Below are 13,396 nucleotides of genomic sequence, written 5' to 3'. Positions count from 1 at the left end.
AGTAACTTCCCCACAATTGACGTGCTAGACTAATCAGCCTATATGGGGACGGGGGACTGGGGATGGAACTGGGGGCTGGGGAATGGGACTGGGACTTGGACAGAGAGTTTTTTAAAATTCATTCATGGGATGTGGGCGTCGCTGGCGAGGCCGGCATTTATTGCCCATCCCTAATTGCCCTTGAGAAGGTGGTGGTGAGCCACCTTCTTGAACCGCTGCAGTCCAGGTGGTGAAGGTTCTCCCAGTGGGACAGCAACAGGGACTGTGCAGGTTTGGTGTTGGGGTCAGGGTCGGGGCTGTGCTCCACTCCAGGCTGAAACCTGTAACTCACCTGACGGATGTCTTGCCCAGCCCCAGTGTATACCTGGAGCTCGGCCAGAATGCCCCGAGCTTCCTCCAGGGCCGTGTTCACCTGGTTCCACACCCCAGCCTCTGCCTCTGTTGGCTGCGCATCTACAAAGCATAAAAAGACAAGAGCATCAGAATGTGGCCTGGTGCCTGACCTGAGCTGACCCGAGCCCATCTGAACTAAGCTGAACCGAACCAAAAACTGAAGCTAGGAGCATAGAAACAGGAGGTCATTCAGCCCCTTAAGCCATTCAATGAGATCATGGCTGATCTTTACCTCAATTCCCTTTACCCTCTATGTCACTAACCTCACAAAAATCTATCGATCTCAGTCTTAAAAGCTCCAACTGACCCCCAGCAACCACAGCTTTTTTGGGAGAGAGTTCCAGATTTCCACTCCCCTTTGTGAAGAAGTGCTTCCTGACATCACCCCTGAACAGCCAAGCTCTAATTTTTAAGATGATGTGTCAAACAGGGACAACCAAGACGAACCTTTACCAAACCCGGACTAACCTGGGCCAAACCAAGGCTAACATGGGCCAATCCCGCACTAACCTGGGCCAAACCTGCGCTAACGTGACTGAACTTTCAATAGTAACTTTCAAAATGGAATTAGATAAATACTTGAAGGGAAAGAATTGACAGGGCTACGGGGAAAGAGCAGGGGAATGAGACTAAATGGATAGCTCTTTCAAAGAGCCTGCACAGGCACGTGGCCTCCTCCTGTCTGTACCGACTATCATGATATGAACTCAAACCAACCTGGGCCAAATGAGGAGGAAGGTCTTAAATTTGAATATAACAACAACAGCTTGCATTTATATAGCGCCTTTAACATAGTAAAATGTCCAAGGTGCTTCACAGGAGCGATTATCAAACAAAATTTGACACCGAGCCACATAAGGAGATATAGGACAGGTGACCAAAAGCTTGGTCAAAGAGGTGAGTTTTAAGGAGCGTCTTAAAAAAGCAGAGAGAAGTGGAGAGGCGGAGAGGTATAGGGAGGGAATTCCAGAGCTCAGGGCCCAGGCAGCTGAAGGCACGGCCGCCAATGGTGGAGTGATTAAAATCGGGGATGCACAAGAGACCAGAACTGGAGGAGCGCAGAGATCTCGGAGGGTTGTAGGGCTGGAGGAGGTTACAGAGATAGGGAGGGGCGAGGCCATGGAGGGATTTGAAAACAAGGATGAGAATTTTAAAATCGAGGTGTTCCCGGACCGGGAGCCAATGTAGGTCAGTGAGCACAGGGGTGATGGGTGAACGGGACTTGGTGCGAGTTAGGATACGGGCAGCAGAGTTTTGGATGAGCTCAAGTTTATAGAGGGTGGAAGATGGAAGGCCGGATAGGAGAGCATTGGAATAGTGGAATCTGGAGGTAACAAAGACATGGATGAGGGTTTCAGCAGCAGATGAGCTGAGGCAGGGGCAGAGACGGGCGATGTTACGGGGGTGGAAGTAGGCAGCCTGGGTGATGGAGCGGATATGGGGTCAGAAGCTCATCTCAGGGTCAAATAGGATGACGAGGTTGCGAACGGTCTGGTTCAGCCTCAGACAGTGGCCGGGGAGAGGGATGGAGTAGGCGGTGGGGACCGAAGACAATGGCTTCTGTCTTCCCAATATTTAGTTGGAGGAAATTTCTGCTGATCCGGTACTGGACGTCAGACAAGCAATGTGACAAATGAGAGACAGTGGAGGGGTCGAGAGAGGTGGTGGTGAGGTAGAGCTGGGTGTCGTCAGCGTACATGTGGAATCTGACATTGTGTTTTCAGATGATGTCGCCGAGAGGCAGCGTGTAAATCCGACATAGGAGGGGGGCCAAGGATAGATCCTTGGGGGAACTCCAGAGCTAATGGTGTGGGAGTGGGAAGAGAAGCCATTGCAGGAGATTCTCTGGCTACGACTGGATAGATAAGAATGGAACCAGGCGAGGGCAGTCCCACCCAGCTGGACGATGGAGGAGAGGCGGTGGAGGAGGATGGAGTGGTCAATGTGTCAAAGGCTGCAGACAGCTGGAGAGGATGAGGAGGGATAGTTTACCACGGTCACAGTCACAATACTCCAGCTGAGGCCTAACCAGTGATTTGTAAATGTTTAGCATGACTTCCTTGTTTTTGTATTCAATGCCCCTATTTACAAAGACAAGTATCCCATTTGCTTTCTTAACCACCTTATCAACTTGCCCTGTCACCCTCAAAGATTTGTGAATATGGACCCCCAGGGCCCTCTGCTCTTGCAACCCCTCAAAATAGTACCATTTAGACAATACCTCATCAAAGAACTCAACCAGGTTAGTCAGATACTATTTGTCTTTAACAAATCCGTGCTGGCCATCCCTTATTAGACCATGCTTCTCTAAGTGAGAATTAATTTTGTCCTTGACAATGGTCTCTAGAAGTCTTCCCACCACTGACTGGCCTGTAGTTACCAGGTTTTCCCTCTCCCCTTTTTTGAATAGGAGTGTAATATTTGCAATCCTCCAGTCCTCTGGCACTGCTCCCATATCTAAGGAGGATTGGGAGATTGTGGCCAGAGCTGCTATTCCCACCCTTGCTTCCCTCAGCAACCCAGGATACTTCCCATCTAGACCGGGCAGATTGTTAACTTTGAGTGATGCCAATCTATTTATCATCTCCTATCTATCTATTTTGATCCTATCCAATATCTCCACTCCCTCCTCCTTTACTGCGACATTAACTTCATCCTCTTCTTTTGTGAAGACAGATTCTAAGTTCTCATTCAGTACCTCAGTCACGCCCTCTGCCCTCATGTGACGATTTCCTTTTTGGTCCCAAATTGGCCCCACTATTCCTTTAACTTTTAATAGGGGATTCAAGAGTCAGGGGGACAGACAGGTATTTATACAACCGCAGACGTGAGTCCCACATGGTGTGTTGCCTCCCTGGTGCCAGGGTAAAGGACATCACTGCGAGGGTGCAGAATGTCCTGCGGAGGAAGGAGAACAGCCAGAAGTAGTGGTCCATGTGGGAACTAATGACATAGGAAGGAAAAGGGCTGAGGTCCTACAGGCAGAGTTTCAGGAGCTAGGAAAAAGATTAAAGAACAGGACCTCAAAGATGGCCATCTCTGGATTACCCCCTGTGCCACACACTAATGAGTACAGAAACATGGATGTGTGGCAGCAGAAATAGTGCAGAAGGGAGGGCTTCAGATTCCTGGGGCATTGGGACCAATTCTGGGGCAAGAGGGACCTGTACTAGAGATAGAGATTGCTGGAGTAGAGTTAAGAGAGAAATCAGGAGGGCAAAAAGGGGACATGAGATTGCTTTGGCAGATAAGGCAAATAAGAATCCAAAGAGCTTCTACAAATATATAAAGGGCAAAAGAGTAACTAGGGAGACAGTAGGGCCTCTTAAGGATCAACAAGGTCATCTACGTGCGGAACCACAAGAGATGGGTGAGATCCTAAATGAATATTTCACATCAGTATTTACGGTTGAGAAAGGCATGGATGTTAGGGAACTTGGGGAAATAAATAGTGATGTCTTGAGGAGTGTACATATTACAGAGAGGGAGGTGCTGGAAGTCTTAACGCGCATCAAGGTCGATAAATCTCCGGGACCTGATGAAATGTATCCCAGGACGTTATGGGAGGTTAGGGAGGAAATTGCGGGTCCCCTAGCAGAGATATTTGAATCATCGACAGCTACAGGTGAGGTGTCTGAAGATTGGAGGGTAGCAAATGTTGTGCCTTTGTTTAAGAAGGGCGGAAGGGAAAAGCCTGGGAACTACTGACCGGTGAGCCTGACATCTGTAGTGGGTAAGTTGTTAGAGGGTATTCTGAGAGACAGGATCGACAGGCATTTGGAGAGGCAGGGACTGATTAGGAACAGTCAACATGGTTTTGTGAGAGGAAAATCATGTCTCACGAATTTGATTGAGTTTTTTGAAGGGGTAACCAAGAAGATAGATGAGGGCTGTGCAGTAGACGTGGTCGACATGGACTTCAGCAAAGCCTTTGACAAGGTACCGCCTGGTAGGTTGTTACATAAGGTTAAATCTCACGGGATCCAAGGTGAGGTAGCCAATTGGATACAAAATTGGCTTGACTACAGAAGACAGAGGGTGGTTGTAGAGGGTTGTTTTTCAAATTGGAGGCCTGTGTCCAGCGGTGTGCCTCAGGGATCGGTGCTGGGTCCGCTGTTATTTGTTATTTATATTAATGATTTGGATGAGAATTTAGGAGGCATGGTTAGTAAGTTTGCAGATGACACCAAGATTGGTGGCATTGTGGACAGTGAAGAAGGTTATCTAGGATTGCAACGGGATCTTGATAAATTGGGCCAGTGGGCCGATGAATGGCAGATGGAGTTTAATTTCGATAAATGTGAGGTGATGCATTTTGGTAGATCGAATCGGGCCAGGACCTACTCCGTTAATGGTAGGGCGTTGGGGAGAGTTATAGAACAAAGAGATCTGGGAGTACAGGTTCATAGCTCCTTGAAAGCGGAGTCACAGGTGGATAGGGTGGTGAAGAAGGCATTCAGCATGCTTGGTTTCATTGGTCAGAACATTGAATGCAGGAGTTGGGATGTCTTGTTGAAGTTGTACAAGACATTAGTAAGGCCTCACTTGGAATGCTGTGTACAGTTCTGGTCACCCTATTATAGAAAGGATATTATTAAACTAGAAAGAGTGCAGAAAAGATTTACTCGGATGCTACCGGGACTTGATGGTTTGACTTATAGGGAGAGGTTGGATAAACTGAGACTTTTTTCCCTGGAGAGCAGGAGGTTTAGGGGTGATCTTATAGAAGTCTATAAAATAATGAGGGGCATAGATAAGGTAGATAGTCAAAACCTTTTCCCAAAGGTAGGGGAGTCTATAACGAGGGGGCATAGATTTAAGGTGAGAGGGGAAAGATAAAAAAGGGTCCAGAGGGGCAATTTTTTCACTCAAAGGGTGGTGAGTGTCTGGAACGAGCTGCCAGAGGCAGTAGTAGAGGCGGGTACAATTTTGTCTTTTAAAAAGCATTTGGACAGTTACATGGGTAAGATGGGTATAGAGGGATATGGGCCAAGTGCAGGCAATTGGGACTAGCTTAGTGGTATAAACTGGGCGACATGGACATGTTGGGCCGAAGGGCCTGTTTCCATGTTGTAAACTTCTATGATTCTATGATTCTACTAGCTGGACGGGTTGCACCTGAACAGAGCTGGGACCAATGCCCTCAGGGAACGGTTAACGAGTGCTGTGGGAGGGAGGGTTTTAAACTAATTTGGCAGGGGAGGGGAACAAGGATAAAGCATTAGAAAGGAGAAACAATGTGCACAGAGGACAGGGAGGGATAAACAGCATTAGGATAAAGAGTAGTCCCGAAATAGGACGGATCAGACAGGGGGCAAATGCGAGGCAGTCTAAGATGAGACTGGAGTGCATGTGTGTAAATGCAGGTAGTGTGGTGAATAAGGTTGGTGAGCTGCAGACTCAAGTCACCACATGGGACAATAATATAGTGACAATAACAGAGGAGAGGAACCGGGCTCAAACTGGAGGAGGGCAAATTTCAGTGAGTTAAAAAGGGATCTTGTCCAGGAATCAAAAATTGGTGGGAAAACAGTAATTGAACAATGGGAGGCCTTCAAGGAGGAGATGGTTCGGGGACAGAGTAGACACATCCCTACAAGGGGGAAAGGAGGGGCATCCAAAGATAGAGCTCCCTGGATGACTAAAGATACAGAGATTAAAATGAAACAGTAGAGAACCAGGCTGAATACAGAAAGTACAGAGGAGATCTGAAAAAGGGACTAAGAGGGGCAAAGAGAGAGTCTGAGAATAGATTAGCGGCTAACCAGGGTGGGACTGATTAGGGGCCGAAAATGAGATCTTCTTGTGGAGGCAGAGGGCCTGACTGAGATACTAAATGAATACTTCACATCAGTCTCCACTAGAGAAGAGGATGCTGCCATTGGAGCAGTAAAGGAGGAGCTAGGAGTGATATTGGATAGGATAAAAATAGATAAAGAGGAGGTACTTAAAAGATTGGCAGTACTCAAAGTAGAAAAGTCACCCGGTCCGGATGGGATGCATCCTGGGTTACTGAGGGAAGTGAGGGGGGAAATTGCAGAGACTCTGTCCACAATCTTCCAATCCTCCTTAGATATGGGAGCGGTGCCAGAGGACTGGAGGATTGTAAATATTACATCCCTGTTCAAAAAAGGGGAGAGGGATAAACCCGGTAATTACAGGCCAGTCAGTCTAACGTCGGTGGTGGGAAACTTCTAGAGACAATAATCCGGGACAAAATTAATTGGCACTTGGAAAAGTCTGGGCCAATAAATGAAAGTTGCACGAGAGAGAGAGAGAGAGAGGCACGGGCTCGACACAGCGAGGGGGACGCGGGCTCGACACAGCGAGGGGGACGCGGGCTCGACACAGCGAGGGGGACGCGGGCTCGACACAGCGAGGGGGACGCGGGCTCGACACAGCGAGGGGGACGCGGGCTCGACACAGCGAGGGGGACGCGGGCTCGACACAGCGAGGGGGACGCGGGCTCGACACAGCGAGGGGGACGCGGGCTCGACACAGCGAGGGGGACGCGGGCTCGACACAGCGAGGGGGACGCGGGCTCGACACAGCGAGGGGGACGCGGCCTCGACACAGCGAGGGGGACGCGGGCTCGACACAGCGAGGGGGACGCGGGCTCGACACAGCGAGGGGGACGCGGGCTCGACACAGCGAGGGGGACGCGGGCTCGACACAGCGAGGGGGACGCGGGCTCGACACAGCGAGGGGGACGCGGGCTCGACACAGCGAGGGGGACGCGGGCTCGACACAGCGAGGGGGACGCGGGCTCGACACAGCGAGGGGGACGCGGGCTCGACACAGCGAGGGGGACGCGGGCTCGACACAGCGAGGGGGACGCGGGCTCGACACAGCGAGGGGGACGCGGGCTCGACACAGCGAGGGGGACGCGGGCTCGACACAGCGAGGGGGACGCGGGCTCGACACAGCGAGGGGGACGCGGGCTCGACACAGCGAGGGGGACGCGGGCTCGACACAGCGAGGGGGAAGCGGGCTCGACACAGCGAGGGGGACGCGGGCTCGACACAGCGAGGGGGACGCGGGCTCGACACAGCGAGGGGGACGCGGGCTCGACACAGCGAGGGGGACGCGGGCTCGACACAGCGAGGGGGACGCGGGCTCGACACAGCCTCGACACAGCGAGGGGGACGCGGGCTCGACACAGCGAGGGGGACGCGGGCTCGACACAGCGAGGGGGACGCGGGCTCGACACAGCGAGGGGGACGCGGGCTCGACACAGCGAGGGGGACGCGGGCTCGACACAGCGAGGGGGACGCGGGCTCGACACAGCGAGGGGGACGCGGGCTCGACACAGCGAGGGGGACGCGGGCTCGACACAGCGAGGGGGACGCGGGCTCGACACAGCGAGGGGGACGCGGGCTCGACACAGCGAGGGGGACGCGGGCTCGACACAGCGAGGGGGACGCGGGCTCGACACAGCGAGGGGGACGCGGGCTCGACACAGCGAGGGGGACGCGGGCTCGACACAGCGAGGGGGACGCGGGCTCGACACAGCGAGGGGGACGCGGGCTCGACACAGCGAGGGGGACGCGGGCTCGACACAGCGAGGGGGACGCGGGCTCGACACAGCGAGGGGGACGCGGCCTCGACACAGCGAGGGGGACGCGGGCTCGACACAGCGAGGGGGACGCGGGCTCGACACAGCGAGGGGGACGCGGGCTCGACACAGCGAGGGGGACGCGGGCTCGACACAGCGAGGGGGACGCGGGCTCGACACAGCGAGGGGGACGCGGGCTCGACACAGCGAGGGGGACGCGGGCTCGACACAGCGAGGGGGACGCGGGCTCGACACAGCGAGGGGGACGCGGGCTCGACACAGCGAGGGGGACGCGGGCTCGACACAGCGAGGGGGACGCGGGCTCGACACAGCGAGGGGGACGCGGGCTCGACACAGCGAGGGGGACGCGGGCTCGACACAGCGAGGGGGACGCGGGCTCGACACAGCGAGGGGGACGCGGGCTCGACACAGCGAGGGGGACGCGGGCTCGACACAGCGAGGGGGACGCGGGCTCGACACAGCGAGGGGGACGCGGGCTCGACACAGCGAGGGGGACGCGGGCTCGACACAGCGAGGGGGACGCGGGCTCGACACAGCGAGGGGGACGCGGGCTCGACACAGCGAGGGGGACGCGGGCTCGACACAGCGAGGGGGACGCGGGCTCGACACAGCGAGGGGGACGCGGGCTCGAGGGAGGACGAGAGAGACGCGCGCTCGAGGGAGGACGAGAGAGACGCGGGCTCGAGGGAGGACGAGAGAGACGCGCGCTCGAGGGAGGACGAGAGAGACGCGCGCTCGAGGGAGGACGAGAGAGACGCGCGCTCGAGGGAGGACGGGAGAGACGCGCGCTCGAGGGAGGACGGGAGAGACGCGCGCTCGAGGGAGGACGGGAGAGACGCGCGCTCGAGGGAGGACGAGAGAGACGCGCGCTCGAGGGAGGACGAGAGAGACGCGCGCTCGAGGGAGGACGGGAGAGACGCGCGCTCGAGGGAGGACGGGAGAGACGCGCGCTCGAGGGAGGACGGGAGAGACGCGCGCTCGAGGGAGGACGAGAGAGACGCGCGCTCGAGGGAGGACGAGAGAGACCCGCGCTCGAGGGAGGACGAGAGAGACGCGCGCTCGAGGGAGGACGAGAGAGACGCGCGCTCGAGGGAGGACGAGAGAGACGCGCGCTCGAGGGAGGACGAGAGAGACGGGCGCTCGAGGGAGGACGAGAGAGACGGGCGCTCGAGGGAGGACGAGAGAGAGAGAGACGCGCGCTCGAGGGAGGACGGGAGAGAGACGCGCGCTCGAGGGAGGACGAGAGAGACGCGCGCTCGAGAGAGAGAGAGAGACACGCACTCGAGAGAGAAAGACACGCAGTAGAGAGAGAGAGACACGCACTCGGAGAGAGAGACGCGCGCTCGGGAGAGAGAGAGACGCGCGCTCGGGAGAGAGAGAGACGCGCGCTCGGGAGAGAGAGAGACGCGCGCTCGGGAGAGAGAGAGACGCGCGCTCGGGAGAGAGAGAGACGCGCGCTCGGGAGAGAGAGAGACGCGCGCTCGGGACAGAGAGAGACGCGCGCTCGGGACAGAGAGAGACGCGCGCTCGGGACAGAGAGAGACGCGCGCTCGGGAGAGAGAGAGACGCGCGCTCGGGAGAGAGAGAGACGCGCGCTCGGGAGAGAGAGAAACGCGCGCTCGGGAGAGAGAGACACGCGCTCGGGAGAGAGAGAGACGCGCGCTCGGGAGAGAGAGAGACGCGCGCTCGGGAGAGAGAGAGACGCGCGCTCGGGAGAGAGAGAGACGCGCGCTCGGGAGAGAGAGAGACGCGCGCTCGAGAGAGAGAGAGACGCGCGCTCGAGAGAGAGAGAGACGCGCGCTCGAGGGAGGACGAGAGAGACGCGCGCTCGAGGGAGGACGAGAGAGACCCGCGCTCGAGGGAGGACGAGAGAGACCCGCGCTCGAGGGAGGACGAGAGAGACCCGCGCTCGAGGGAGGACGAGAGAGACGGGCGCTCGAGGGAGGACGAGAGAGACGGGCGCTCGAGGGAGGACGAGAGAGACGGGCGCTCGAGGGAGGACGAGAGAGACGGGCGCTCGAGGGAGGACGAGAGAGACGGGCGCTCGAGGGAGGACGAGAGAGACGGGCGCTCGAGGGAGGACGAGAGAGACGGGCGCTCGAGGGAGGACGAGAGAGACGGGCGCTCGAGGGAGGACGAGAGAGACGGGCGCTCGAGGGAGGACGAGAGAGACGGGCGCTCGAGGGAGGACGAGAGAGACGGGCGCTCGAGGGAGGACGAGAGAGACGGGCGCTCGAGGGAGGACGAGAGAGACGCGCGCTCGAGGGAGGACGAGAGAGACGCGCGCTCGAGGGGGGACGAGAGAGACGGGCGCTCGAGGGAGGACGAGAGAGACGGGCGCTCGAGGGAGGACGAGAGAGACGGGCGCTCGAGGGAGGACGAGAGAGACGCGCGCTCGAGGGAGGACGAGAGAGACGCGCGCTCGAGGGAGGACGAGAGAGACGCGCGCTCGAGGGGGGAGAGAGACGCGCGCTCGAGGGAGGACGAGAGAGACGCGCGCTCGAGAGAGGACGAGAGAGACGCGCGCTCGAGAGAGGACGAGAGAGACGCGCGCTCGAGAGAGGACGAGAGAGACGCGCGCTCGAGAGAGGACGAGAGAGACGCGCGCTCGAGAGAGGACGAGAGAGACGCGCGCTCGAGAGAGGACGAGAGAGACGCGCGCTCGAGAGAGGACGAGAGAGACGCGCGCTCGAGAGAGGACGAGAGAGACGCGCGCTCGAGAGAGGACGAGAGAGACGCGCGCTCGAGGGAGGACGAGAGAGACGGGCGCTCGAGGGAGGACGAGAGAGACGGGCGCTCGAGGGAGGACGAGAGAGACGGGCGCTCGAGGGAGGACGAGAGAGACGGGCGCTCGAGGGAGGACGAGAGAGACGGGCGCTCGAGGGAGGACGAGAGAGACGGGCGCTCGAGGGAGGACGAGAGAGACGGGCGCTCGAGGGAGGACGAGAGAGACGGGCGCTCGAGGGAGGACGAGAGAGACGGGCGCTCGAGGGAGGACGAGAGAGACGCGCGCTCGAGGGAGGACGAGAGAGACGCGCGCTCGAGGGAGGACGAGAGAGACGGGCGCTCGAGGGAGGACGAGAGAGACGGGCGCTCGAGGGAGGACGAGAGAGACGGGCGCTCATGGGAGGACGAGAGAGACGCGCGCTCGAGGGAGGACGAGAGAGACGCGCGCTCGAGGGAGGACGAGAGAGACGCGCGCTCGAGGGAGGACGAGAGAGACGCGCGCTCGAGGGGGGAGAGAGACGCGCGCTCGAGGGAGGACGAGAGAGACGCGCGCTCGAGAGAGGACGAGGGAGACGCGCGCTCGAGAGAGACGCGCGCTCGAGAGAGACGCGCGCTCGAGAGAGGACGAGAGAGACGCGCGCTCGAGAGAGGACGAGAGAGACGCGCGCTCGAGAGAGGACGAGAGAGACGCGCGCTCGAGAGAGGACGAGAGAGACGCGCGCACGAGAGAGACGCGCGCTCGAGAGAGGACGAGAGAGACGCGCGCTCGAGAGAGGACGAGAGAGACGCGCGCTCGAGAGAGGACGAGAGAGACGCGCGCTCGAGAGAGGACGAGAGAGACGCGCGCTCGAGAGAGGACGAGAGAGACGCGCGCTCGAGAGAGGACGAGAGAGACGCGCGCTCGAGAGAGGACGAGAGAGACGCGCGCTCGAGAGAGGACGAGAGAGACGCGCGCTCGAGAGAGGACGAGAGAGACGCGCGCTCGAGAGAGAGAGAGACATGCGCTCGGGAGAGAGAGCGAGAGACACGCGCTCGGGAGAGAGAGAGACACGCACTCGGGAGAGAGAGAGACACGCACTCGGGAGAGAGAGAGACACGCACTCGGGAGAGAGAGAGACACGCACTCGGGAGAGAGAGAGAGGGAGAGAGACAGGCACTCGAGAGAGAGAGAGAGACACGCAGTGGAGAGAGAGAGACACGCAGTGGAGAGAGAGAGAGGGAGAGAGACAGGCACTCGAGAGAGAGAGAGAGACACGCAGTGGAGAGAGAGAGACACGCAGTGGAGAGAGAGAGACACGCAGTGGAGAGAGAGAGAGACGCGCCCTCGAGAGAGAGAGAGACGCGCCCTCGAGAGAGAGAGAGACGCGCCCTCGAGAGAGAGAGAGACGCGCCCTCGAGAGAGAGAGAGACACGCCCTCGAGAGAGAGAGAGAAAGGCGCTCGAGAGAGAGAGAGACACGCCCTCGAGAGAGAGAGAGACACGCCCTCGAGAGAGAGAGAGAGACACGCCCTCGAGAGAGAGAGAGAGACACGCCCTCGAGAGAGAGAGAGAGAGAGACACGCGCTCGAGAGAGAGAGAGACACGCGCTCGAGAGAGAGAGAGACACGCGCTCGAGAGAGAGAGAGACACGCGCTCGACAGAGAGAGAGAGACGCGCTCGAGAGAGAGAGTGAGACGCGCTCGAGAGAGAGAGACACGCGCTCGGGAGAGAGAGAGACACGAGCTCGGGAGAGAGAGAGACACGCGCGAGAGAGAGAGAGCTCGGGAGAGAGAGAGACACGAGCTCGGGAGAGAGAGAGACACGCGCGAGAGAGAGAGAGAGAGAGAGACACGAGCTCGGGAGAGAGAGAGACACGAGCTCGGGAGAGAGAGACACGCCCTCGAGAGAGAGAGAGACACGCCCTCGAGAGAGAGAGAGACACGCCCTCGAGCGAGAGAGAGACACGCGCTCGAGCGAGAGAGAGACACGCGCTCGAGAGAGAGAGAGACACGCGCTCGAGAGAGAGAGAGACACGCGCTCGAGAGAGAGAGAGACACGCGCTCGAGAGAGAGAGAGACACGCGCTCGAGAGAGAGAGAGACACGCGCTCGGGAGAGAGAGAGACACGCGCTCGGGAGAGAGAGAGACACGCGCTCGGGAGAGAGAGAGAGACACGCACTCGGGAGAGAGAGAGAGACACGCACTCGAGAGAGAGAGAGAGACACGCACTCGAGAGAGAGAGAGAGACACGCGCTCGAGAGAGAGAGAGAGACACGCGCTCGAGAGAGAGAGAGAGACGCACTCGAGAGAGAGAGAGACGCACTCGAGAGAGAGAGACACGCACTCGAGAGAGAGAGAGAGACACGCACTCGAGAGAGAGAGAGAGACACGCACTCGAGAGAGAGAGAGAGACACGCACTCGAGAGAGAGAGAGAGACACGGACTCGAGAGAGAGAGAGAGAGAGACACGCACTCGGGAGAGAGAGAGAGACACGCTCTCGGGAGAGAGAGAGAGACACGCACTCGAGAGAGAGAGAGAGACACGCACTCGAGAGAGAGAGAGACACGCACTCGAGAGAGAGAGAGAGACACGCACTCGAGAGAGAGACACGCACTCGAGAGAGAGAGAGAGAGACGCACTCGAGAGAGAGAGAGAGACACGCACTCGAGAGAGAGAGAGAGACACGCACTCGAGAGAGAGAGAGAGAGACACGCACTCGAG

The 13,396-nt window shown here is 58.3% G+C and overlaps 2 protein-coding genes across 2 annotated transcripts in view; one reads left to right on the top strand and one right to left on the bottom strand.

The window, feature by feature from the left end:
- The window catches only part of LOC137310056 (CYFIP-related Rac1 interactor B-like), a 56,029-nt gene extending 55,614 nt beyond the window's left edge, over positions 1 to 415 (bottom strand). The window contains exon 1 of the mRNA XM_067978018.1: positions 332 to 415. The gene's annotated coding sequence lies outside the window, so the exon portion shown is untranslated. The remainder of the gene's footprint in view (positions 1 to 331) is intronic.
- A 2,139-nt stretch (positions 416 to 2,554) lies between these two features.
- Positions 2,555 to 12,995, top strand: LOC137310057 (U1 small nuclear ribonucleoprotein 70 kDa-like; the record flags this gene model as incomplete). The annotated part of the gene is made up of 3 exons (XM_067978019.1): positions 2,555 to 2,635; positions 9,038 to 9,115; positions 12,942 to 12,995. Coding segments are annotated over exons 1-3 (213 nt in total), but the record flags the coding sequence as incomplete, so codon positions are not given.
- Positions 12,996 to 13,396: the final 401 nt, after the last annotated feature.

This window comes from Heptranchias perlo, unplaced genomic scaffold (assembly GCF_035084215.1).
Source record: "Heptranchias perlo isolate sHepPer1 unplaced genomic scaffold, sHepPer1.hap1 HAP1_SCAFFOLD_205, whole genome shotgun sequence".
NCBI lineage: Eukaryota > Metazoa > Chordata > Chondrichthyes > Hexanchiformes > Hexanchidae > Heptranchias > Heptranchias perlo.
The sequence above is the reverse complement of the archived record's forward strand: the minus strand, read 5'-3'. Positions and strand labels throughout refer to the sequence as shown.